The sequence below is a fragment of the Lissotriton helveticus genome, chromosome 9, assembly GCF_964261635.1.
Source record: "Lissotriton helveticus chromosome 9, aLisHel1.1, whole genome shotgun sequence".
In the NCBI taxonomy this organism is placed as follows: domain Eukaryota; kingdom Metazoa; phylum Chordata; class Amphibia; order Caudata; family Salamandridae; genus Lissotriton; species Lissotriton helveticus.
Window position 1 is genome coordinate 174,908,024 of NC_136070.1, and position 23,545 is coordinate 174,931,568.

The following is a 23,545-nucleotide window of genomic DNA, read 5'->3' on the forward strand; positions in this document are numbered from 1 at the left end:
CGCATGGGCATATCAGACAATACACTGCATAGGTAGTACTACAGGTGATACATTTTTGTATCTTTTTAGTCCTACCAGCATCAGGGATATCATATTGCAAAACCCTCCGGCTGTTGCTGCACGCCTTACATTTCCCGCATGGGAAGAACTCACTCATATTTCTTAGGGTGTTAGACTGAGTTGGTAAGGGTTCAAGATGACTATGCACCAACATATCACCCAGAGACCTGGCCTTATTAAAGGTCAATAATGGATGTGGTGGTAGATCTTCTCTTAACACGTCATCTGTGAACAAAATATGCCAATTCTTACGCATCATAGCTCGAAGTCTCTCTGCACCCATAGAATATGGGGTGATCATCCTAAAGACATTCTTGATGCTAGTGTCTATTCCACCCAATTTCTTATTGAGTAGATCCTTTCTCGGAATCTTTTTCACTTTCTTCAAAGTACTAGATAAAAGTGGTTATATATATATATATATATATATATATATATATATATATATATATATATATATATATATATCCTCAAAGAACGCTCCTTCCAAGATACTGGGACCCAGGAGGGGTGGCGCACACTCCGGCGGAGCAAGCCGGTAGTCACAATCCAAAGTCTCTCCACAAAAAGTTTAGTGCGCTCTCAGGAAATGAGTCAAGTAACACCAATAAGTTGAACACAGGTTTAATCCACACAACGAGTTTCGCCTTGCAGCTTGTTCACGTGTAGACCTGTCAGAGAATACACCATGTTAATAAAGTTATGTGTAAACATCGAAGAGGGACCAATGGATACACTAGAATGGCAGCCATCTTGTAGTGGTACAATAGTGTTACTGAAAGGTACTCAGAAATTGCATTTAGGCGGAGTAGCACAAAATGAATAATGTCTATACACAGTTGGCTCATAGAAAAACAGAGAAATCTCCAAAATGTTATTCACACTTCGACTATTATTGCAACTGGGGGAGAGGATTACAATTACACCACTGGTATGTGTATCGTATCGTAAGTGGACAGGTGCCCCGATCCTCACGTAATCAATGGCAAGTGCCCCAGTATACATGGCAATATTTCTGCAGTGTAAGTTATAATAACAATATAACTAACCGAGACAAAGAATAATAGATCCACAGTCTGTAGATCGTATCGAATTTCACGGCATACAATGATTGTACTAACTCCTTAAGTAAACACATGAATCAATGGCAAGTGCCCTAATTCATAAGCTTATGTGCCAACTAATCGGTAATATCATACTGCGAGCAAATGCTTAGGTCCAGAAACCGTGAAAATAATTGTGACATACGTGATCTATGAGTAGGAGTGCAAAGGTTTGGTGCGCCCGTGAAAGGGAATGTTCGTGAATGGGCCCCTTCCTTTCCTCCTGTAAAGAAAGAAGAAAAGATAATAATTAGAAAAGAATCATGAAGAAATAATCAGATAATAGTTAAAAACGAATGTACATGGTATATGAATTCACTAAGTACAGTATAGTATAGTAGAAAACCACTAAAACGTGACAGGCAAAGCACAAAATTGTTATGATCCTTCTTTCAGATGTATTGCCAGTTCTTCGTCCATGTTCAGACCACCAGGGATCTTAGTTTGGAAATCAGTTATATACCTTGATTCTTTCTTTCTAAGAGCAAGAACTCTGTCCCCCCCTCTCAGTTTCATAGGGATGTGTTCCAAAATCATATAGCTACAATCAGCAGTCTTGGAAAAATGATGCTGTTCGAAATGTCTAGCAACAGGGTACTTTGGATCATGATTAGTTATCGCTCTTAGATGTTCCAAAATTCGTTTTTTGGCAGCACAAGTGGTACTGCCTATATACCACAGTCCACATGTACACTCAATTGCATAAATAACAAAATTCATGCCACGTGAGAAATTGTGTTAGTTTTTTAGTCACCCCATTGTAGGTCACCGTGTCTTTGTATTTGCTGTGTTTACAAGCCTTGCAGTGGTCACAAGGATAGAAGCCAACCAACCCATGTTGTGTGCTAGGAGGATGTACAGTCACATCATTTCTAACCACTAAATCACGTATGTTCTTGTTCCGTCCGTACGTGATACTGGGTCTATTAGGTATAGAGTTTCCTAAGGTGCCATCAGTTTTGAGGATATCCCAGTTCTTTGTGATGATTTTCTTCACCTTCTGAAAATCAGAGTTGTATGTGAGGATCATGCGTGTGACATCCGTGATACTGGACGAGTCGTCATCCGATTTAGTATGAAGAATGTCACTCCTTTCTACTCCTGCAACCCGTCTAAGTGCTTTAGTAAGAACCCCCTGAGGGTATCCTCGTTTCAGAAATCTCTCTACAATGTTGGCGCTCTCTTCATTGAATGTTAAATTGGTGTTACAATTTCTTTGTGCCCTCAGCAGTTGACCATACGGAATACTCCATTTCAGTGATTCAGGGTGACTGCTGAGGGAATGTAAGACACTATTGCCCGCAGTCGCTTTGCGATACAATGTGGTACATACGATGTTATTCTCTATCCTGAGTTTTACATCAAGGAATTCTGTCTCAGTGTCACTGATGTTACCTGTCAAGAGGATATTATATCTGTTGCTATTCAGTTTGCTCACGAAGCATTCAGCTTCCTCCCTGGTGCCATTCCACACGATAAACAAATCATCAATGTAGCGCAGCCACATGATGATTTTAGTAAGATCTCCTGAGAGGGTCGTGCTTGCATGTATCTCTTGTTCCCAGTGCCTCATGAAGAGGTTTGCGAAACTTGGAGCAAAGCACGACCCCATCGCAGTACCACTTTTTGTGGAGAGACTTTGGGTATATATATATATATTCACTGAAAAAACCATAGGTTATAGACCATATATAGTTAGGAATTAGCATTTACAAAACCTTGAAAATTCACTGAAAAAACCATAGGTTATAGACCATATATAGTTAGGAATTAGCATTTACAAAACCTTGAAAATTCACTGAAAAAACCATAGGTTATAGACCATATATAGTTAGGAATTAGCATTTAAAAAACCTTATTTTACTCACACAAAACCATTGAAATTCCATATATAGTTAGTTGCACTAACTATATATCGCGCACCCGCAATCCACTGCTGATGATGTCACATATTACATCATTCATGACATGGTCAGTGACATCACTGATGACATCACTGATGACATCTCAAATGACATCACTGATGACATCACTGATGACATCATCCAGTGACTGTGTGTTTCTGTAAAGTTTAAATATGTTTTACATATTGAAGAATGAGTAGATGTAGAAGTGTCTGGATGAAGGATTTAGTAGGTGCGTGACTGACTGTATGAGTGAGTGATTAAATGTGTCTCACTGAGTGCATGGGTTAGTGACTAAACTGTCTTAATTTGTGCATCATTATGTCTGTTGTTCTGTAAACTGCTGCATGTGTTGATCAGTAGCTATATGAGTAACTATATGGGTTATTGATTGATTGCCCAAATATTTGTATGGGAGACTGAGTGTGTGTGTGGCTGGCTGGGAGGTGTGTGACTCTGTGCAGATCAATGTGTACTTGTATCAATGATTGTATAAGAGAGTAATTATGTGTTAGTATATGTTTCAAAATGTAAGGTGCTCTATGTTTAACTGTATAGATTAGAAAATGGAAGTGTGATTGATTCTTTACAGGACTGACTAGGTGTGTGAGTAACTCCATGGATGAGTGACAGAGTGTGAGAGTCTGTATAGGTGTATGAGTGCATATGATAGTGTTGTAAAGATGAGTGATTGTATGTATGAATGATTGTATGGGTAAATGAGTGAATGTGTGTGTAAACATAGGAATCACTGAGTGCGTATGTAGTAACTAGTATTGGTGTGTCAATGGTTTCAAAAATTATACTCTGTATTTAACACTGGGTGTAACAGAGGTTATATTAAAGTGTGAAGAGATGCATTGTATTGTCACATGAATGATATCATCAGTGATGTGGTCATTGATGTCAAATGAGATGTCATCAGTGATGTCATCAGTGATGTCATTTGAGATGTCATCAGTGATGTCATCAGTGATGTCACTGACCATGTCATGAATGATGTAATATGTGACATCATCAGCAGTGGATTGCGGGTGCGCGATATATAGTTAGTGCAACTAACTATATATGGAATTTCAATGGTTTTGTGTGAGTAAAATAAGGTTTTTTAAATGCTAATTCCTAACTATATATGGTCTATAACCTATGGTTTTTTCAGTGAATTTTCAAGGTTTTGTAAATGCTAATTCCTAACTATATATGGTCTATAACCTATGGTTTTTTCAGTGAATTTTCAAGGTTTTGTAAATGCTAATTCCTAACTATATATGGTCTATAACCTATGGTTTTTTCAGTGAATTTCAATGGTTTTTTAATAGCAAATATCATAAGCTGTCGAATGTCAAGTACGTGGTAAGAATTTTTTTTTTCGTGTTTATGCACACTGATCTGCTTTGATTGCTGCCCCCCACCCCTCATTTCTATTAGGAGTACTCTCTCTTTGCAGATAGTGAAGGGTAGTTAACGCAGCCCTTTCCCCCTTTGTAATCCGTCGTGCCTGCTTCTCTCTCCATTTGATTGATTGTTCTCTTTGGTTCATTCTCTATTTACAAACAAGCACAGAGTCGCAATACTCTGTTTAGTCTTTGCAGATAGCGAAAAATCGTGTAAAAAAACAAAAGGAATCGAGCAAAATCAGTAGGCGACTAATGGGATCTCTTTTGACCTCGCTAAAATAGAAACATTAGGAACAACCTGTTGAAAATAGCAATGCGTATGTATATAAGCGGCGTTCATTTGTGTTCACAGTACCCCTTGTTGATTGTTTCAATCGAGCATTGAATTGTTCGAAGTTAATTCTCTTAACGATCTTCTCTACCTGCAAACGAGGAAGAATAGGAATATTCTATCTCCCTTTGCAGATAGTGAAGGGTAGGTAACGCAAGCCTTTAACACGTCGTACCTATTTCATTCCTCATTGATTGATTGATTGTCCGAACATTGACTGTTTGGGAATTAGTTCTTTTTGGAGGTATTCCCTGTTTGCAAATAAACGTAGGAAAATCTTTGCAAGTAGTGAAAGGGTACGTAATGCGGACCGTTCTCCCCCGTTGTAATCTGTCATGCCTATCTACTCCCCACTGATTGATGCACCTTTTTCACCCGGACCATTTACTAGAGATACGTCATCTGGCCCGACCAGAGAGCACCCCTAGTGAAAAGGACATATGCAATAATAACGAAGTGATCACTGTATCCTGTTAACAGAAACTTTACCATGAAACAACCTGGAAAGAAAAAAATAGGAAAACGAAAATCAGTAGGCCACTGATGAACATGAACTTTTATTAAACAACGAACAAAGAAACGATAACATAACGTAATGATAAAACCTATTAATGTCCTAGAAACAAGAAAACGTTAAAATATGCCAGTGGTGAGAGACCAGAAAAACAGTAAGAGAAACCAAATCACCCCTCGCTGTCCCACCGCCTGCCACGCCAAAAAAATCGATAGACTAGGGAAAATGCAAGTCAGTAGAACATCCACCCCCACTCTGGAAACTTCCAAGGTGGGGCAGGGTTCCGGCTACGCCCAGCCGGGAGCAGCCCATATAAGGCAGGTCCTGCTGCCACGCCTCGGCCAGGAGATCCTAACGTAGGGTGTAGCCGGAGGAGAGGCCGAGACCAGCGGGACCCGGCCAGGGGATTGCCTTTACAACGCTGAACAGTTGCAGGGGGGGGGAATGTCTCCTCGACCCTCCCCTCTCTCTCCCAGTCCGGCCGCGGTGGCCCTTGAGAGTTGCAGGTAGTCCCGCCACATGCTCTTCCGGTCCGACCACCAACGGTCGGGGGGCCGAGGCCGACGGGATCCGGCTGCAGCCGATAAACCAAGAAACCCGTTCATGGGGCCAGAGCCAGGGGCGTCCGGCCGACATCCACCGGAAGCCCGGCCCGAAGACGGACGGAACACTTCTTTCTTTTATAATGGCTGCGACAACACTGGGGGGGATGTCTTGCACATGCCTCCGACCCCCCCCTCGTCCTCATCGCCTGGTCCGGCCATAACAAATCTCAAGCGAGACGCCGTGGGGTGCACTGGGAGGGAGAGACGGTGCGAACAGGCCTCTCCCGCCTCCCCAGGTGGAGACTTCCCAGCTGCACCCTCAGCGCTCCAGGCGGTGGCATCCTAACAACTACAGTGCTGCACAGTTTCGGAACGACCTAGATAACGGTTCTTCCACTGTGGCCATGCTGCAACGTCTCGCCCGGCAGGGTGGAGCCCGTCCGCTCATGTGACCCCGCGATCGCCGGTAGCTGCCGAACTCTCAAAATGGCGGTCGACCTGGCAAGAGCGGGCCCAACATAAAGAAATGGCCCGGTCACTGGTTGACTCCACCACCGTAGTCCTCCACGACCTTGAAGATTCTAGAGGAGCCGCGGGAGTCTCCGACCCCCGATGGGGAATGACTGCCATGATCGCCCGTGGAGTGACGAAACTGTATCCGCGGGACGTCGGCGCTCCCATGCTGGCGCCAGCCTCACTTTGAATTACTACAATCCTGCAGACCTCACTTCCGGTGAAAGCACAGTGTGACCCGGTAGGAAAAATTATTGCACCCCCTCCCCTTTTTGACTGATAGTTCAAACCACCGATCCTTTCCTTTGCCCTTTTAACGGAACTTTGGACTGCCTCCCCCTCTTTTACATTTTCTAGAGAAAACAAAACATTAACCACTACATTAGCATAGCAGTTGACACCAGAACTGTTTTCAAATTGAAAACCAACAACATCTTCAACAGAATCCTTTTTGTTTCTGCTGTGACCCTGCTACAGCACAGGCATTGTCCCCAGCAGTAATTCTGCAATGCCGGTAAGAATAGCTGTGGTGCCTACTGGACTCACTCACCCCCGCGGCGCCCCACGCCGTTTTTTGCTGGGCGGCAACTTACTAGACATCACTTTCGTGCCATCTAGATTTCAGCGCGTTCTGCTGCCTTGGAACTATTCGCACAACAGACCGCTACTGACAAGAATATTTCATTATTGGTGCTGTCAATTTCAATAAATCTATTGGATAATTAAAAAGAAATTGCCACGGTCTCTTCGTTGTTTAAATGTTTTTACTGTTTTTGTTTTGTTGTATATATTTATATGTTATTAAAGTTTTATATTCCTACTACTTTGTTGGAGTGCTATATATTTTTAATGTGACACATAATTGTAAAAACTTTGATGTACAAAGAGTCATTCCTGGAATCTTCCGCTTCAGGCTCGGTCCCCTCCCCAATCACAATACAGGATGGTTTTCAGATAGTAGGAACACGTGTGGTGTGACGGATCTCATCGAGTGTGGGCCTTGATCTACTATAACTCCTTTGAAGAGGGGTGATTCTTTACAGCTGGGGCCATAAACTACATCTGCAGGGCTAGCTGATAGCCTGGACAATCGGACACAGAGAAAGAGGAGTGTCAGAGGGTGCGGTAGTGAATAGGGCGAAAGGGAGGTGTCGGGCGGGCACAGAGTGTGATTCTCAGGGAAGAGCAGCGCAGATGGGGGGAGGTTTATTGCCCATGCATAAGACAGAGAGCGGTGGTGACCAGTGCCTGGGGGAGATGCTTACGAGGGTGAGGAGCCATGCTACGAATCGACAGCGTGCAGAGAGTGGGTCTGGTCAAGACATCTAAAATGGCTGCCGTGCACGACAAAAGTGTGGCATTTCAAAAAAGGCAAGATGGCGCAGACAATGTTTTTCAACACTTCCTCATTTCCTTCGAATCGAACGTTAACAGACGTTGGGGCATATTACCAAAGTTAAGCGATATTTATCGCTAACGATGCTTACCAACCAATTTTTTACCACTAAGCATCGTCAGAAATTATCGAAGATAAACCTTACTATTATCAAGGTTTATCGCAAATGCGATAATAAACGGCCGCAATGCATGAATATCGCTAAAAACTCAGCGATATTCATGCATTACCGAGCTAATACTCTTAGCCATGTTATCCACCTCCCATTGGATAACATGGCTAAGAACTGCTCAGGGCAGGTGTTACTTTTTGGAGATATTCGCGCTTAGCGCGAATATCTCCAAAAGTTGGTAATAGGAGATAGATATCTTGCATGTTGTAATGCAAGTTATTGTGGTATATGGAACTCATACCATAATCTCTCAGGAAAGCAGAAACTGATCCTTTTGGGACCGCCTAAAAAGGCCTAGGGGGTGAGGAGTACTCTACTTTGCCCCCTTTTCACGTTCCGAACTATTTTATTTTACTCTCTTCTGTAATTACACAAAATAGCAGCGATAAGATGCATCGGAGACACACAGTGAGAGAAAGGAGGCCGGAGATGAAGAAGACATGTCAAATACACATTGGAGATAATATAGTGGCAGAAGGGAAGTAAATATGAGTAAACTTACCATGTAACATAAAAATGTTGCACTCTATACTATAAGTCTCATTTTATACTACAATCACTTCGCTACAACCTCATAAATTAAAAATAAAAATGAATAATGTCTCAAACAATTTTTGATTTCTAAATATAAATTTATTCTTCAGAATTTTCTAAATTTGAAAGAACTAGTAACATGTCCTCATCAGCAATGTCCTCATTAAAAGTCTCCAATGATGATTCTTGTAACTCTATGGTCTCCAAACACTCGATAAATTCGCCATCAAGAGATTGATCAAAAAAATCATTCAAGTCATCTCCTCCTTCTGACAATATTTCATTATTGGTGCTGTCCATTTCAATCAATGTAGTGGAATCATTCAAGTCATCTCCTCGTGACAATATTTCATTATTGGTGCTCTCAATTTCAATCAATGTAGTGGAATCATTCAAGTCATCTCCTCCTTGTGACAATATTTCATTATTGGTGCTGTCCATTTCAATCAATCTAATGGAATCATACAAGCCATCTCCTCCTTGTGACAATATTTCATTATTGGTGCTCTCAATTTCAATCAATGTAGTGGAATCATTCAAGTCATCTCCTTGTGACAATATTTCATTCTTGGTGCTGTCCATTTCAATCAATCTAATGGAATCATACAAGTCATGTCCTCCTTGTGACAATATTTCATTATTGGTGCTCTCAATTTCAATCAATGTAGTGGACAATTCAAAAGAAATTGCCACGGTCTCTTCATTGTGAGCCATTTTATTTTGAAATTGCTTGCTGTAAATTGCAGAAAAAAATAATCACTTTCATTTATCGTTTTTAGTAATACATAATATAAAACTAACTTCATCAAGTATTTAGTATAACAGAAGGACTGCAAATAAATAACAGAAAACATTTTTCAAATTATCTTCAAGTGTACAACATAGTTCCCCTTACAAATTAACAACTCACCTTTTTAAAAGTAGCAGAAGTGTTAGTACTGTGTAAATCAAACACCAGAAATTCACCACCAAAAATTCCTCACAAATGTACCTCAGACAGTAGTATCACAAAATGGCTGTGGTTTCCTCTCATTTGACATATATACATAACCAATTAACTTTCATCACACACAAATACAAAACCAAAGTAACATTTTAATTGGTTCTAAATTTCAACACTTTCAAATGTGTTTTCCCCATGCAATTTTCCATAGGACATTTACATACGTCTACAGCCTGAATGGCTGAACGGAATTACACCAAACTTGGCAAAATGGTACATCAAACCTAAGAGGTCAGGAAGGATCTACTATGCCCCCTTATGGTCATTTCCCCCTTCGCTTTGGCCTCCTCTTGTCTCTCAATCCTACCGAGGGACAAGATGGCGGCCGCTACGGACTGTTTGGAATGTTGACAGACGCCGGAGAACCAATCAGCTTCGCAAAGCTCCGTAACGCGAAAAGTACGCGAAGCGGAGCGCTGTTACAGATATATATCTTTTTTTCAACGTTAATTTCTCAAAATCCACTGGAGCACATATATTGAGACCTAGCAAAGGCACATCGGGCTACCAGTCCCTAATATTTTGCCAAGTTTCGTGCAAATCCATTCAGCCGTTCGATTATTATTATTTTGTTTTTTTTTTGCCCCGCGGGGCCCTTTTAAAACCTCCACATCAAACCTAGGGGGTCAGCGAGGATCTACTATGCCCCCTTATAGTTATTTCCCCCTTTGTTTTGACCTCCTCTTGTCTCTCGATCCTACCGAGAGACAAGATGGCGGCCGCTACGGACTGTTTGGAATGTTGACAGACGCCGGAGAACCAATCAGCTTCGCTTCACAAAGCTCCGTTGCGCGAAAAGTCCGCGAACCAGAGCGCTAACCGGTCCGCTGTTACAGATATATATCTTTTTTTAAACGTTAATTTCTCAAAATCCACTGGAGCACATATATTGAGACCTACAAAAGGCACATCGGGCTACCAGTCCCTACAATTTTGCCAAGTTTCGTGCAAATCCATTCAGCCGTTCGGGCTAAAAGTGAGGCCAACCGCCCTATGGAAAACTCAATGTTAAAAACACGTTTTGGGACCCCCCTTTTTTCTCGGCCCCCACTGGACGAACCCCCCCCAAATTTTCAAGGGCTGCTCAGAAACAAAATGTGCCATTTTCCTGAAAATTTCAGCCGATTCCGTCCACAAACGCCAAAGTTATTAGACATAGAATTTTCAAAAAACCCATAGAGAAAAAATCCTAACTATATATACCTACTGGCGACCGCCAGTAGGTAATATATATATATATATATATATATATATATATATATATATATATATATATATATATATATATATATATATATATCAATCTCCTGCCCCCGCCATCTATAGGGTGATCTCATTTCTAACATATATGTATTCTGTAATCGCGTGAGGGTATGAGGATAGTGTGCCAAAAATCCATCACGTGTGCCTAACAGTAATTAAAGTAATACAGTCATGGAAATATATACAAATGCCGTTTTGGGTTACGACTGCTGTACACCAGAGGAAACAAACTAAGTCATATTTCTGCTAGAATGCAACAATTATTTAAGATAATATCAGTATGGAAGTATTGATGCTTCAGACCTGCCACGCCATATGCGCAGAGAGCCCTCATCAAAACAAAATATTTAATATACACAAATCAGCAACAGGTAACGGCTCCATGCTGAAATGTATGGCATGATTGTATTTTCCTCTTTTCTCTTTCACATAAATTGGGTACACTTTCACTAATAAGTTTCTCAATTGTACGTTGTATCAGTTCCTGTAACTTCCTATAATTCTTGTAAAAAAAACAGAATATCGACTCAAGCACTGCACATTAGTCATCTGCCTCTGCCATGTCTAAGCAAGCACTGCACATTAGTCATCTGCCTCTGCCATGTCTAAGCAACCTCTCTTAGGTAACTTGTCACATTAGTTGTCATTGTAAAAACTTGGGGGATAGTCTCACACGTGTTTAGTTTCAATACTTTTTAGTACATGCTTACAATAATGGGCCATTTGAACTTTTTATTTTAGACTATTGAAGAAAATGAGGTGTATTTGCCCAATGATGAAGTATGGGTGTATGACATAGATTGCGGATTGTGGTAAGCTCTTTTCTTGTTTACTTTTTTAAAATCATTCTTATTTTGGAGTTTTTTTTAAGTATAGGTTTTGAGTGGGTTATGTTATTTAGCTAAACTGCAGACTTAGAAGTTAGCATTTTTCTATATATATCGTCATAGATGAGTGGTTACCATTCCTTTATCCCCTTGTTGCATGTCAGAAAGAAATTATGGCTTTAACATATTGCCCACAAACTTTACTTTTTTTTGAGTTTTCACAAAATATAAATAAAAGTCCCAGCTCGTGCATTAATATGCAGTAAAATATATCAGGGGTACAAGCATATACAAAAATTAAGAACACTTTTTTGACATTTATTTATTGGGGGTACAGAACATGCAAGATTGTTAACAGAGTTTAGAGAGGTGAGGCCGGAGAGTCAGGGCTACGTGGAGGAGGGTGTAGATGCGGTTTGACTTTGACTACTGAGAGAGGTTCTATATGGGGCCCAGATGTCCTGGGGTGGGCAGAAGGGTGCGATATCTCTGCATATTTTTTGCCCAGGTCTTGACAGTAAGCAGCGTCTTTTAGTCCATTTTTATTATTAACGGACTTCGATTTTGCATGTAAACTATGGCTACACATCTTTTTGCAAGTACAAAGCAAGGATGGAAACACATTGCTGACATCCAGCGGGTAAGGCTGAGGCGTCCCCGAACAAGGGAACTGGGGTGAGGGCACAAGGGGGAGTCCAAAGGATCTCCACAGTGACTGAAAAGGCTTCTTGCCAATATTTATCAAGAGCAGGGCTGCACCAAGACATGTATCTGCCTCAACCAGGCTACATCTCACAAGCTTAATGTTACCAGATCAGTGAATTTAGCTATACATATAGTGTATAGTGTATAGTAATTCTTGCGTAAATATTTGAAATGTATCAATTTATGTTTGTAATTGAGTGGGGTATTTTTCACAGGTCCGCAATAGTATGCCCATGTCTTATAAGGTAGCTTGTAGCCCAGAGGGACCTAGGATAAGACCACCACAGAATGAAATGTTCCAGAGTAGAGGTTGTAATCTTCTCAAAGATGTCTCTTGTAGCTAGAATGAAAAGTAAATTTTCCGTGTCTATATGAGATCAAGTCACACACTGTATCTACATTGAAATAACCCATTCGGGTTAAGATTGTGATATCAGAGGTGACGCAATTGGCACAATGAGTAAGGCCCATGAACTGTGAACCGAAATGACAATCAGAATTGAATATATTTATGATCTAAAAAACACAATGCCCATTCAGGGCGAGATGAAGGGGAATATCCTATAGAAGGAATAGGAGATCTCGAATTATTGATAATCAATGTGATAACTTTGCAGGAAATGATGTGTGATGTATTATGATGTACGAAATATATAATCACAATGAGTTTCGGACACTCTAAGATGGCCGCCGTGTATCAATGAAATGAATTGATGTGCCCTTCTTTTATGTTTTTTTTTTCACAACAAATTTTTATTGGTTGATTAGGCAAGGCAAGCACGTGGCTCCCCACAGCCGGAGATTACCACCACATATCATAACACATTACAGTTTTGTGCATAGCTTAATCAATGAAAGAGGATAAAACAAACCCCCCCACCCCTCGCCCCAACCACCCTGCTGCCCGTCTACCCACCCCTTATCCCTCCCTAACCCCTTGCACGTGATCACAACAAGCTATCAGTACTTGGCATTAGAGCGCTTGAGAGGGCGCAACCCTTCAGGCTTCAGGGTCCTCCACAACCTGCATATCATCTTCTTGGTTCGTCGGGGGGGGTCCAGGAGCAACCCCCTATACTCCGCCCAACGTTTCCAGATTTTATAGTGTTTGCGGGGGCATCCTCTGGTCTCAAACACTGGGCGCTCCAACCCCATGAAGTAATCTAGATCTAGAAGCGAGTACAGTTTAAGACTCTATGCACTATTCACAAAAGTGTGATAGGCGAAGGTCCAAAATATCTGGCCAAGATCTTTCAGCCATATGCTCCTGGGCGCGCTTTGCGCTCTGGTAACCTGCAGCTTCTGCAGGTACCTAGAATAAAGAAGTCCAGACAAGGAGGCCAAGCGCTGGCCCATGTGGGACCAAGGCTCTGGAACTCTCTACCTCTTGAGTTGAGATCACTCACCAGCCACCTGACCTTTCGGAAGATCTTAAAAACACACTTATTTTCCAGCAATTGACTTTCCCCAGGTAATATGTACTATCCCTTCTGAACAAGACCATCTGGAGTTATATTCCCACTGGCAAAGCGCGGAGATACCCCTTCGGGGGTCTATTCAGGCGCTGTATAAGAATATAAAATAAAAATAAATAAAAATAAATAGACCCGCCTTCCATGCACACAGCGGGGGGGCTCTCGCTCCCTTCCACGCCCTAGCTAGATCTCTCTTTGCGACCACCAATCCCAGTAAAAGCAGGTGGCGCTTGTAAATATTCCCCCCAACCCCTTCCAGTACATGAAGGAGCCCTAATCGGGGGGTGCGGGGCAGATCCCACCCCAACACCTCAGACAAGCATCCCCAAACACCATTTCAGAATCTAGTCAGGCCTGCACACGACCACACGGTGTGCAGCAGCGTACCTCTCTCAGCACCACAGCGCAGGTATTCCGGCGACACGATCAGACCCGCCTTCCACAGTCGTTCCCGGGTGTAGTAGGCCCTGTGTAGGTATTTAAATTGGATAAGCCTGAGTCGTATTGCTATTGCTGTCCCTCTCGGGGATTCTAGCGCCTCCCTCCAATCATCCTCATCTAGCGGTCCAACATCCCTCTCCCACGCCTCCTTAAGTGGAAGCAGGGAGGAAGAGCAGTGTGTCACCAGTGTTTGGTATATTTTAGACACTTTCTTATCTCCCAGGTCGCCCATGAAGACCTTCGCCTCTATGGGGCTGAACTCCGGCAACGACTCCAGACCCACGAGACTAGGCTCCAGGGCATGCCGGAGCTGCAAATAGCAAAAAAATTGTGTCTTGGGCATTTGGAACTCAGTACTAAGCTCCTGGAAGGACTTGAGGGCGACCCCGGTCAGCATGTGTCCTAGCGATGAAATCCCAACTGCATCCCATCCATCAAACCCCTGCAGCGAGGCCAGCTCGGGGAGCCTCCCGTTCTTCCATAACGGGGTCTCCGCTGTCAATCTGCCCCACCAACCCATGCGACGCAAAGCCTGCCGCCATACTACAAATACCACCTGTGCGGTACGTGGCAGCCCGCGCCTCAATTTGGCAGAGTACAGAATCGTGTGCAGCGTATTGTCGCCCATCAACGAGCGCTCTAGGGCATAGGCGGGGTCTCTTCTGTCCCCGTACCACCACTCGTTGAGTACCAATAAGTGGGAGGCCTGATAATAGGACAACAGGTCCGACGTGGCCATACCACCACAGTATGTGGATAGGAAGCATGTTCGCAACGCCACCCTAGCCGCCCCTTCAACCCAGAGAAAGCGGCCTAGAACAGAGTTAACCTGGCGAAACCACTGGGGCGCGATGGGGTGGGGGTGGTTCTGTATCTGGTATAGGAGGCGTGGGAGCGCGACCATCCTAAAGATTGCCGATCTGCCAAATATGGTAAGAGGCATTCGAGACCATGTTTTGATATCCGTCTGGACTTTTTCCCACACCGGTACTACGTTGCGTTCCTACGCAACATCGGCGGATTCAGTGAGGAACACTCCCAGATATTTCAGTCCCCCAGCCGCCACCTGCAATGTCGCTGCCCAAGGGTCTGCCGCCACTCCACCTCCCAACACCCACAGAGTGGACTTTCGCAGGTTTAGAGACAGGCCCGAGACCTCGCCGAAGATGCGCATGATCTCCAGGACACGGGGGCCCGACCTGCGCAGGTCTGTAAGAAAAAAGAGGACATCATTCGCATATAATGCAATTCTGTCTGTGATGTTTCCTCCCCATTCAAAGCCCCGCATCTGCGCGTCGATACGCACCCAAGAGGCCAGAGGCTCCATCGCTAATGCAAATAAATATGGAGAGAGCGGGCACCCCTGTCGGGTCCCGGGGCCAATCGAGAATTTCTCGGAGACCGCCCCGGAGACTTGCACAGACGCCGTGATATCGGTGTACAGCAGTTTGACGTAGGAGATGAACACTGGGCCCAGGTTTAAGCGCGGCAGGAGCGCAAACAGGTAATTCCAGCTGACCGAGTCAAAGGCTCTATCTATATCCGCCAACAGTAGGGCCGCACCTTCTCCCCTGGCCCCCATAGCATCGATCGCCTCTTGTGCCCGCCTGATATTATGCCTTGTCGCCCTATGTGGCATAAAGCCGGCCTGCTCCGGATGGACCAGGTCAGTCACATACGGAAGCAGTCAGTTCGCCAAGGCTTTAGCCAGCAGCTTGGCCTCGTATTGAGTAGGGAGATCGGGCGATAGGAATCCGGCCTGTCAGGGGGCCTACCGGGCTTCTGAAAGACCACCACTTTGGCATGTCGCCAATCAGCAGGCAGTCTACCTTGTGATCGTGCCACCTCCAGCGCGGCACGGTAGTGGGACCCCAGTTGGAGATGGAAGGTTTTATAAAATTCGCATGGGAAGCCACTAGGTCCAGGTGCCTTCCCTGTATTAAGCTGTCCCACCGCGTCTCCCAGTTCCTCCGCCGTAAGGGGGAGGTCTAGCGCTTTCCTGGTTTCGTCAGAGACCGTCTTCGGAGGCAGGTCTCCTATAAACTTATCGATCGCATCGACCGAGAGAGAGTCCCGTGTAGCGTATTGCTCCTTATAGTAGAGGGCAAAGCTCGCCGCCAGCTCCGACGGGTCCGTGAGCACCACACCGTTTCTGTCGGCGAGGCCCGGAAGTGTAATCGGTTGGAAGGTACGCTGGCACAGTCTATGAAGCATAATACAGGATTTGTGCCCCCATTGGTAAATTCTGCTCCGCGTGGCCAGCCAAGCCAGTCGAGCCTCATCCAGTAGCACAGAGGCGTATGATTGTTGCGCCTGCAGGAGCAACCTTACCGCCACCTCGTCCCCATCCTCCCGACACCGCCGTTCCAGACTTCCCACCTGCGCCGCCGCCTCAGTAATCGCTTCCCTACGCTTACTGCGCGCTGCCGCACACCATGCAATATCCACCCCTCTTAAGGTGGGCTTCATGGCCTCCCAGACCACAACTCTATCTCCTCCACCAGGTTCTCCCTCCAATAGTGCGCAATCGCACCTCGCAGGTGTTGAACATAGTCGGCCTGTTGAAGGTGCCATGGGGACATTCTCCAGCGGAACGGTTGACGTGCCCTGTGCAGTCCCATCCTAACGGCTACCGGGGAGTGATCCGACAATCCTCTAGGTAATATCTCGGCCTCCCACACCCTGTCAAGAAAAGCATGGGGCATAAAGATATAATCTAAACGTGAAAACGAACCATGCACAGCCGATACATGCGTAAAGTCTCGCACCCTGGGATGCATATGTCGCCACACATCAACCCAGCCCATCCCATCCACCATTACATTCAACCGGGTAGGGGCAGCCGCTGTCAACCCCCCCTGCAATCTCCGACGATCCAGACATACATCCATAACGTCATTCCAGTCACCCCCCAGCACTGCCAAGGATTCCGGGATGTCCGCCCACACTGCAAACAACTTCTCAGATAGGGACCATTGCAACGGGGGAGGGGCATAGACACTACCAAAGACCACTGGCTCCGTCCCCACCAACCCTTTAATAAAAATGTATCGACCCTGTGGGTCAGACCACTGTTTCTCATGGACGTACGCCAGCCTGCGGTGTACCAGCACAGCAACCCCTCTGGACCCCCTCGAGAATCCAGCGTTATACACCTGTTGATAACCAAACCTCTGCAGGCTAAGCACTTTCGTCCCCAACATGTGAGTTTCCTGCAACAAGAGGACATCCGCTGCCTCCCTCTTCCCCCACCGCAAGATAGCGCCTCGTTTGATCTTATCGAGCATCCCCCTCACATTCCAAGTTATCACTCGTATGGACTCCCTGGGGAGCCCCGACGGCGGTGTGTCAGCCATTATCAAACGAAATGGGCCCATCTAGCCTCCAGCGCCACGCCCCATCACACATCCCAAGCATCAGCAAAACATTAGAAATCACGTGCATTCCACCCCTTCCACCCTCACTCCCCGGAACAACAACAACCCCCTCCCCCACCCCTACCCCAACCAACCCTTCCCAGGCCCACCCCTCCTTCCCTTCATGCCCCCCACCCCTATACCTCATAGAACTCTGAAGTATCTGTCGCGGCATGGGTATCCTCGGGCCCAAAACGTAGTGCCCAAGGTCAACCATACCAATGGATCCCAACTACCCCTACAAACAGTACGAACTCCCCCCTCCCCTGACAACTCCCACCAACGCAGGAGGCAAGTAGCCCCTATCAGGAGCACCCCGAACCCCCCCTCCCCACCCCCTACTCAAAGACAAAGAAGCCGACAAGCCACAACTAGAGGTGCAGTAGGCAGCCCTCAATACAGCAAAGTATTAGGAGACAGCTCCTCTTCATTTGGAGCCCAAATCGTCCCCAGCAGCACGTTCAGCACCTCAGTATCACATCAGCCCTTGCCAGTTTGATCAGAGTTGCCTTGTGTCCCCTCAGGAGAACCACTCCTCGAAGCAGAGCGTTTTCTAGATCGAGACCGTCTGTGTCGTTTGGCCCGGGCCGTCTGGTCCCCCCTGTCCTGCGATGAGTCTCTCGATCTTCCCGGGTTCAATCCCGGCTGAGCATGGGGCCTGACGCTCACAGTTTCATCGGTCCACTTGAAGACCGGCGTGTCGAAGAAATGGGTGCGGGATTGAAAGACCACCCGGAGGCGAGCCGGATAGAGCAAGGAGTATTGGATCTTTAGACCCCGAAGTTTCGCCTTGGCGGCGATGAATGAATGCCGCTGCTGTTGTACAAGCCTGGTATAATCCGGGAAGATCATGATCTTATGATTCTGAAAAAGGAGGGAGTCTTTGGCCCTGGCTTCCCGCAATATCGTGTCCCTGTCGTGAAAGTTCAGGAGCCTAGCGATCACCGGTCTAGGCCTCTCTCCCGCAGGCGGTTTCTGGGTCAGGGCTCTATGGGCGCGTTCAATCACGAAGCAACTGGACAGGACATCCGGGGGGAGCCAACTCTCCAGCCACTGGGACAGAATTGTTCCATGTGCCCCTTCTCACATCCCTCCGGAAAGCCCACAAAGCGAAGGTTATTTCTGCGCGCCCGTCCTTCCGCATCCTCCACCCGGAGCGCCAGGCCCCGCTGAATGTTCTCCATCGCTGCCATTTTCTTTTTCAGGGTCCCCACATCATCCTCCACAACCGAAATCCGGGATTCTGTCTCTGTTATCCGTGCAACGGCGTTGCGCAGGTCTTGGCGCAATAGGGTCACGTCAGCTCCAACTGCCCCAATCTTGGCATCCAGCATGTCCCTGGACTGGGTAATGGCCGCCATAAGCGCTTCGTTGTCGGGGCCCGACCCCTGACCACCGGACGCTCCGGGGCCTCCACTCGGGCCCGTAAATTTGTCGATGGGTCCCTGCTTGGCAGGCCCACCCTCTCCTCTGGTCATGATCCGGCGCTATCCGGGGCTCCCGCCTCACAGACCTCTCAGCGATGGGTCTCACGTCACCACTATCGCCTCCCCCTGCGGCCCTCCACGGGGATGTCAAGGGGGCCAACGGGGCAATCCACCTAGCTCAGGGTCACTGCTCCCAGGTGGTTCAAACCACGGCCGTCCTCCGCCAAACACTCGCGGCGGACGATTGGGGGGTCCCCCACACCGCAGTTCGTCACCCCAGGGCGGTCAAATGTGGCATCAGTTCCACCAGCTCCACAGCTCGTCGCTCAGGGACCCAGAGGTACGACGCGCGCACCCCCTCCCTCTCTCACACCAGTATATCTGCACTCGGAGGATCAAACACCGGGGGGGGGGCCTCAACTCCAGAAGAACAGGTCAGTTCACAAGCCCCCTGGCCCAGATCGTATGCAGAGTCTCACTCCGGGGGGCCCACTCCAACAGCAGTCTCTCCGCTGCCCGCCCCTGCCATTTTTGCGCTGTACCTCCAGCGACGGGGGGTCGCCAAACTCGAGTCCCCGGCTCCTGCAGCCCGAGGTAGGCCGCCGTCCCTTCACTGCGCTTCGGTGGCACCGGTACTCTCTCCACCCCCGCGGGGCTTTGTACACCGCCTTTCGCCGCTCCGCTGACTGCGCAGGTCCCAATCGCGGGTCCCGCCTCTCCACCAGTCTGCCGACCCTGGGTGCTTCCGGTCGGGGGTCACCAAACTCGAGGCCCCGGCTTCCCACGATGCGGGTAGGCCTCAGGATGTCGCCACCGTTATTGCCACTGCCAGAGCTCCTGGAACCCCGATTCTTTCACCGGAGGGCTCCCTTCACCAACCGCAACCTCCGCCGCAGGTGTGGGGTGTTACAGGGGGTCCGGAGGCCAGGATAAATATACGGATGATATCGGGCTGGCGGGAGCTCTAGCAAGCCACGTCCGCCATCTTCGCCCTCGTAGCCACGCCCCCCCTTCTTTTATGTTTTGTTTTTAATCATGTGACAATGTTTTGGAAAAAAAAAACTTTATTTAAATGAAAAATGAGTCCGACCCAGACACCACTGAAAACGAAAACGCGTTTGTTGTACTGGATGAGTGTACACCCAAGAAAATAAACCTGGCGTAAGGACTACCAAATTTCTGACTGGAGTGTCCTTAATTGCTGAAACAGTCCATGGACATGGGAACTGTGTGTTTTTTTACATATTAACGCACTCCACCGTGCGGTAAGGAGGCACCTGAGGGAAAGAGGAGCGACAGTTGGCGGTAGAGCGTGTTTGGATATAGTGTATAGTGTATAGTAATTCTTGCGTAAATATTTGAAATGTATCAATTTATGTTTGTAATTGAGTGGGGTATTTTTCACAGGTCCGCAACAGTATGCCCATGTCTTATAAGGTAGCTTGTAGCCCAGAGGGATCTCCCATTTGCTTCTGGCTTCAGAGAGTGCACTCAGTGAACTGGAGACAAAGCCTGATTTCAGTTAGGCAATGGTGTGGCCCATATCTGCCCGATTAATATAAGTAGTAAGGAGAGATATCGCTGTTGGTGCTAAAGGGAAAGATGGGAACCCTGCCTTGGCCACCGAGGATTGGCCTAAGATAGCAATAGGGAGCTATCAGCGTAGTGCTGAGACGAGAACAGAAGGTATGCCTTGAAATGAAAGTACCTTTCTCAAATAGGACCCCAATTGTCATCATTCAGACTGCCGCTTTAGACCTTTAATGGTCTTGTCTGTTGTAGGTGGCAATCTCAGGATGTCTGCTAGAAGTAGTAGGAGTGAATATGGTTGTTCCATTTTCAAGCCCTTTGCAAGGTCCTACCATGCTCTGTACATCGTAGCGAGAACATCAACATACTGACGACCTATATGCGGGGGCGCACAGACCCGTCCCAGATCGATTGTGTCCGAGCGATAGCACGCTCCACTCTGACATGCATTGATGTAGTCTTGTTCATGGCACAGTATTTCAAATAGTGAGCTTGTACTACTAGGTAGTAGGTGTGAAAATCAGGCAGTTAGAGACCACCAAACTGAAGTGGTGTCATTAGGGCATCACAGCATACACGTGGCTGTCCTCCCCATCAAACCAACTGCAGGAGGACTTTGATAATTGTGGAAAAAATGAGAGGTAGTGAAACATGGAGGTTTGCTAATAAATTCAAAAACGTTGGTAGGACCTACCATCTTGATAAGGGAGATCCTCCCAATTAGGGAAAACGGGAACCAACATTCTATAGACGTTTTTGTTTTATCAGGTGCTGTTCCAAAATAATTGCGGATGAGCTCGTCATAATTTAGAGAGACCTAAACACCTAAATAGCGCACACCTTGTGGGCTTCAGTGCAGTGGATACTCAGGAGTGGGTGAGGTGGGAAAATCATCAGTTAGTAGAACCACCTCAGATTTTTCTAATTTATCTGCAGCCTTGAGTATCCCCATAGCAGATTATATCTTGGATAATGGAGGAGGGATTAACCTCCAGGCGTTGAATGTACAGTATCACGTTGTCTGCATATAACTAGATTATTAACGATCTGTTACAGAGGCAGAGACCGCTGTGAGAGTGCACCTCCATGACATAACAGGCTAGTGGTTCAATGGCAAGTGCAAATATCGGGGGAGAGGGGACAGCCCAGATGCCTGCCTTTTCTAATTTCTAATTCTTTAGAGTATAATTTATTCACACAGACTCTTGCCATGGGGCCTGTGAATAATAGTTGGATAAGTGACAGAAAAGAGTTCCATAGACCCAGTCTATGAATTGTTTACATCATGAGTGTCCATTCAAGTGAATACAATGATTTCTCAGCGTCAGGGAGGACCATTACTGATGAGAGCTGTGGGTTCACTCTATAATATAGCCATTAAGGTGTGGAGATTGAACGCAGTAGAATGTTGTGGGATGAAACTGGATTGATCCTGAAGCAACTGAAAGTACATTAAGGGTTGTAAACGTTGCGCGAGAATTTCCCCCAAAATGTTATTGTCACTATTGAGTAACAACAAGGGTCCATACAAGGAACATACGGTGGGATCTTTGTGTGGTTTAAGTAGTATTGTAATAGTCGCCTTCATGGTGGAGGGTTGGAGACTACACCTCTCAATTGCCACAGTGTACATGTCCAGAAGCCTTGCTGCAATAATTTATTGATATGCTTTATAAAAAATTAACTGGTAGACCAACACTATCTAGGGCCTTGCCGCTGGCAAGACTCATGACAGCATTTTCTATGTCTTCTAGTGTTAAGGGAGAAGTCAGTATCATCCTGGCGTCACCATCAAATCAGGTCAGCACAACCTGAACCAAATAATATGAGATGTCGGCCTGTTCTCTGCATGGTCTTTGGGTGTATAGGCGCTCACAGAAGCGCAGGAACTCACTCAATACGAGTAACAGGTTCGACATGACCTAAATTCCATCACAGTTAATATAAGTAATGCAGTCAGAGAATCCATCACTCTTAGCAGTCCAGGCTAGAGTTTTTACCTAGTCTATTGCCTTCCCCAAATGCATGCACCCAAGCTCCTCGTCCCAAATATAGGACTTTGTGGTCTGCCACCTTGATGTATTCCTGTAATATAACCTAGACTTCTGCTAAGAGATGTGAGAAAGTGCCCTCTTTCTGCATGGTTGCCCCCACTTTTTGCTGAAGTGGTAATGTACTTTGACGGAGTATGCCCTAGGCTCCTGCTAATCAGGTACCCAGGGCCTTTGTTCTTTCCCTAAAACTGCATTGAAGCATAAACCCAATTGGCATCTCTGGCCACAGGTCAGCTAGTGGTAAATGGTACCACAGGTACCCAGGGCATTGTGACCAGAGAAGGCCTCTAAGGGCTGCAACACTTATTGTACCACCCTTAGAGGACTTGTACCACTATACTCACACACTGCCTTTGCAGGCTGCGTGTTTTGGTGCAGAACAAAGTGAAGAGTCGACATGGCACACATTTCTGTGTGCCATGCCTGCAACTCTCTGCCCTGGTATAGGTCAGTCACCCCTCAAGCTGGGTGCACTACACCAGTGGTGAGGGTACACGTGCATGAACCCTGTACCCCTCCAGTGTCTAAGTCCATTCTTAGACATTGTAAGTACAGTGCTGCCATTAAGAGTATATGGTGCTGGGAGTTTGTCATTACGAACTCGACAGCACCATAATTGCTTCACTGAAAACTAAGAAGTTTGGTATCAAACTGCACAGCACATTAAACCCACACTGATGACAGTGTGGGATTTAATGAAAAATGCACACAGAGGGTATCTTAGAGATGCCCCATGAAAACTTACCTACTCCTAGTGCCCAAGCTGAGTGGCTGCTTTCAGCTGCCACCACCAGGCATGTTTCTGTACCCCTGGGTCGAGAGCCTGCTGCTCTCTGGGGCCTGAAACAATGCACATCCTGGGATGAGGTGCCAAGCCTCCTCCCCAGGATGGGAAGGGTTCATGAAGGGGAAGCTTCAAAGGCTTGCTGCTTTTG

The 23,545-nt window shown here is 46.2% G+C and overlaps 1 protein-coding gene across 2 annotated transcripts in view; it reads left to right on the forward strand.

The window, feature by feature from the left end:
• Window positions 1-23,545, forward strand: part of KLHDC1 (kelch domain containing 1) — a 1,359,852-nt gene that overhangs the window by 50,846 nt on the left and 1,285,461 nt on the right. For both annotated transcript variants that reach the window (XM_078659709.1, XM_078659708.1), the window contains exon 2: window positions 11,477-11,547. In XM_078659709.1, the coding sequence (XP_078515835.1) occupies window positions 11,477-11,547 (71 nt within the window). The remainder of the gene's footprint in view (window positions 1-11,476; window positions 11,548-23,545) is intronic.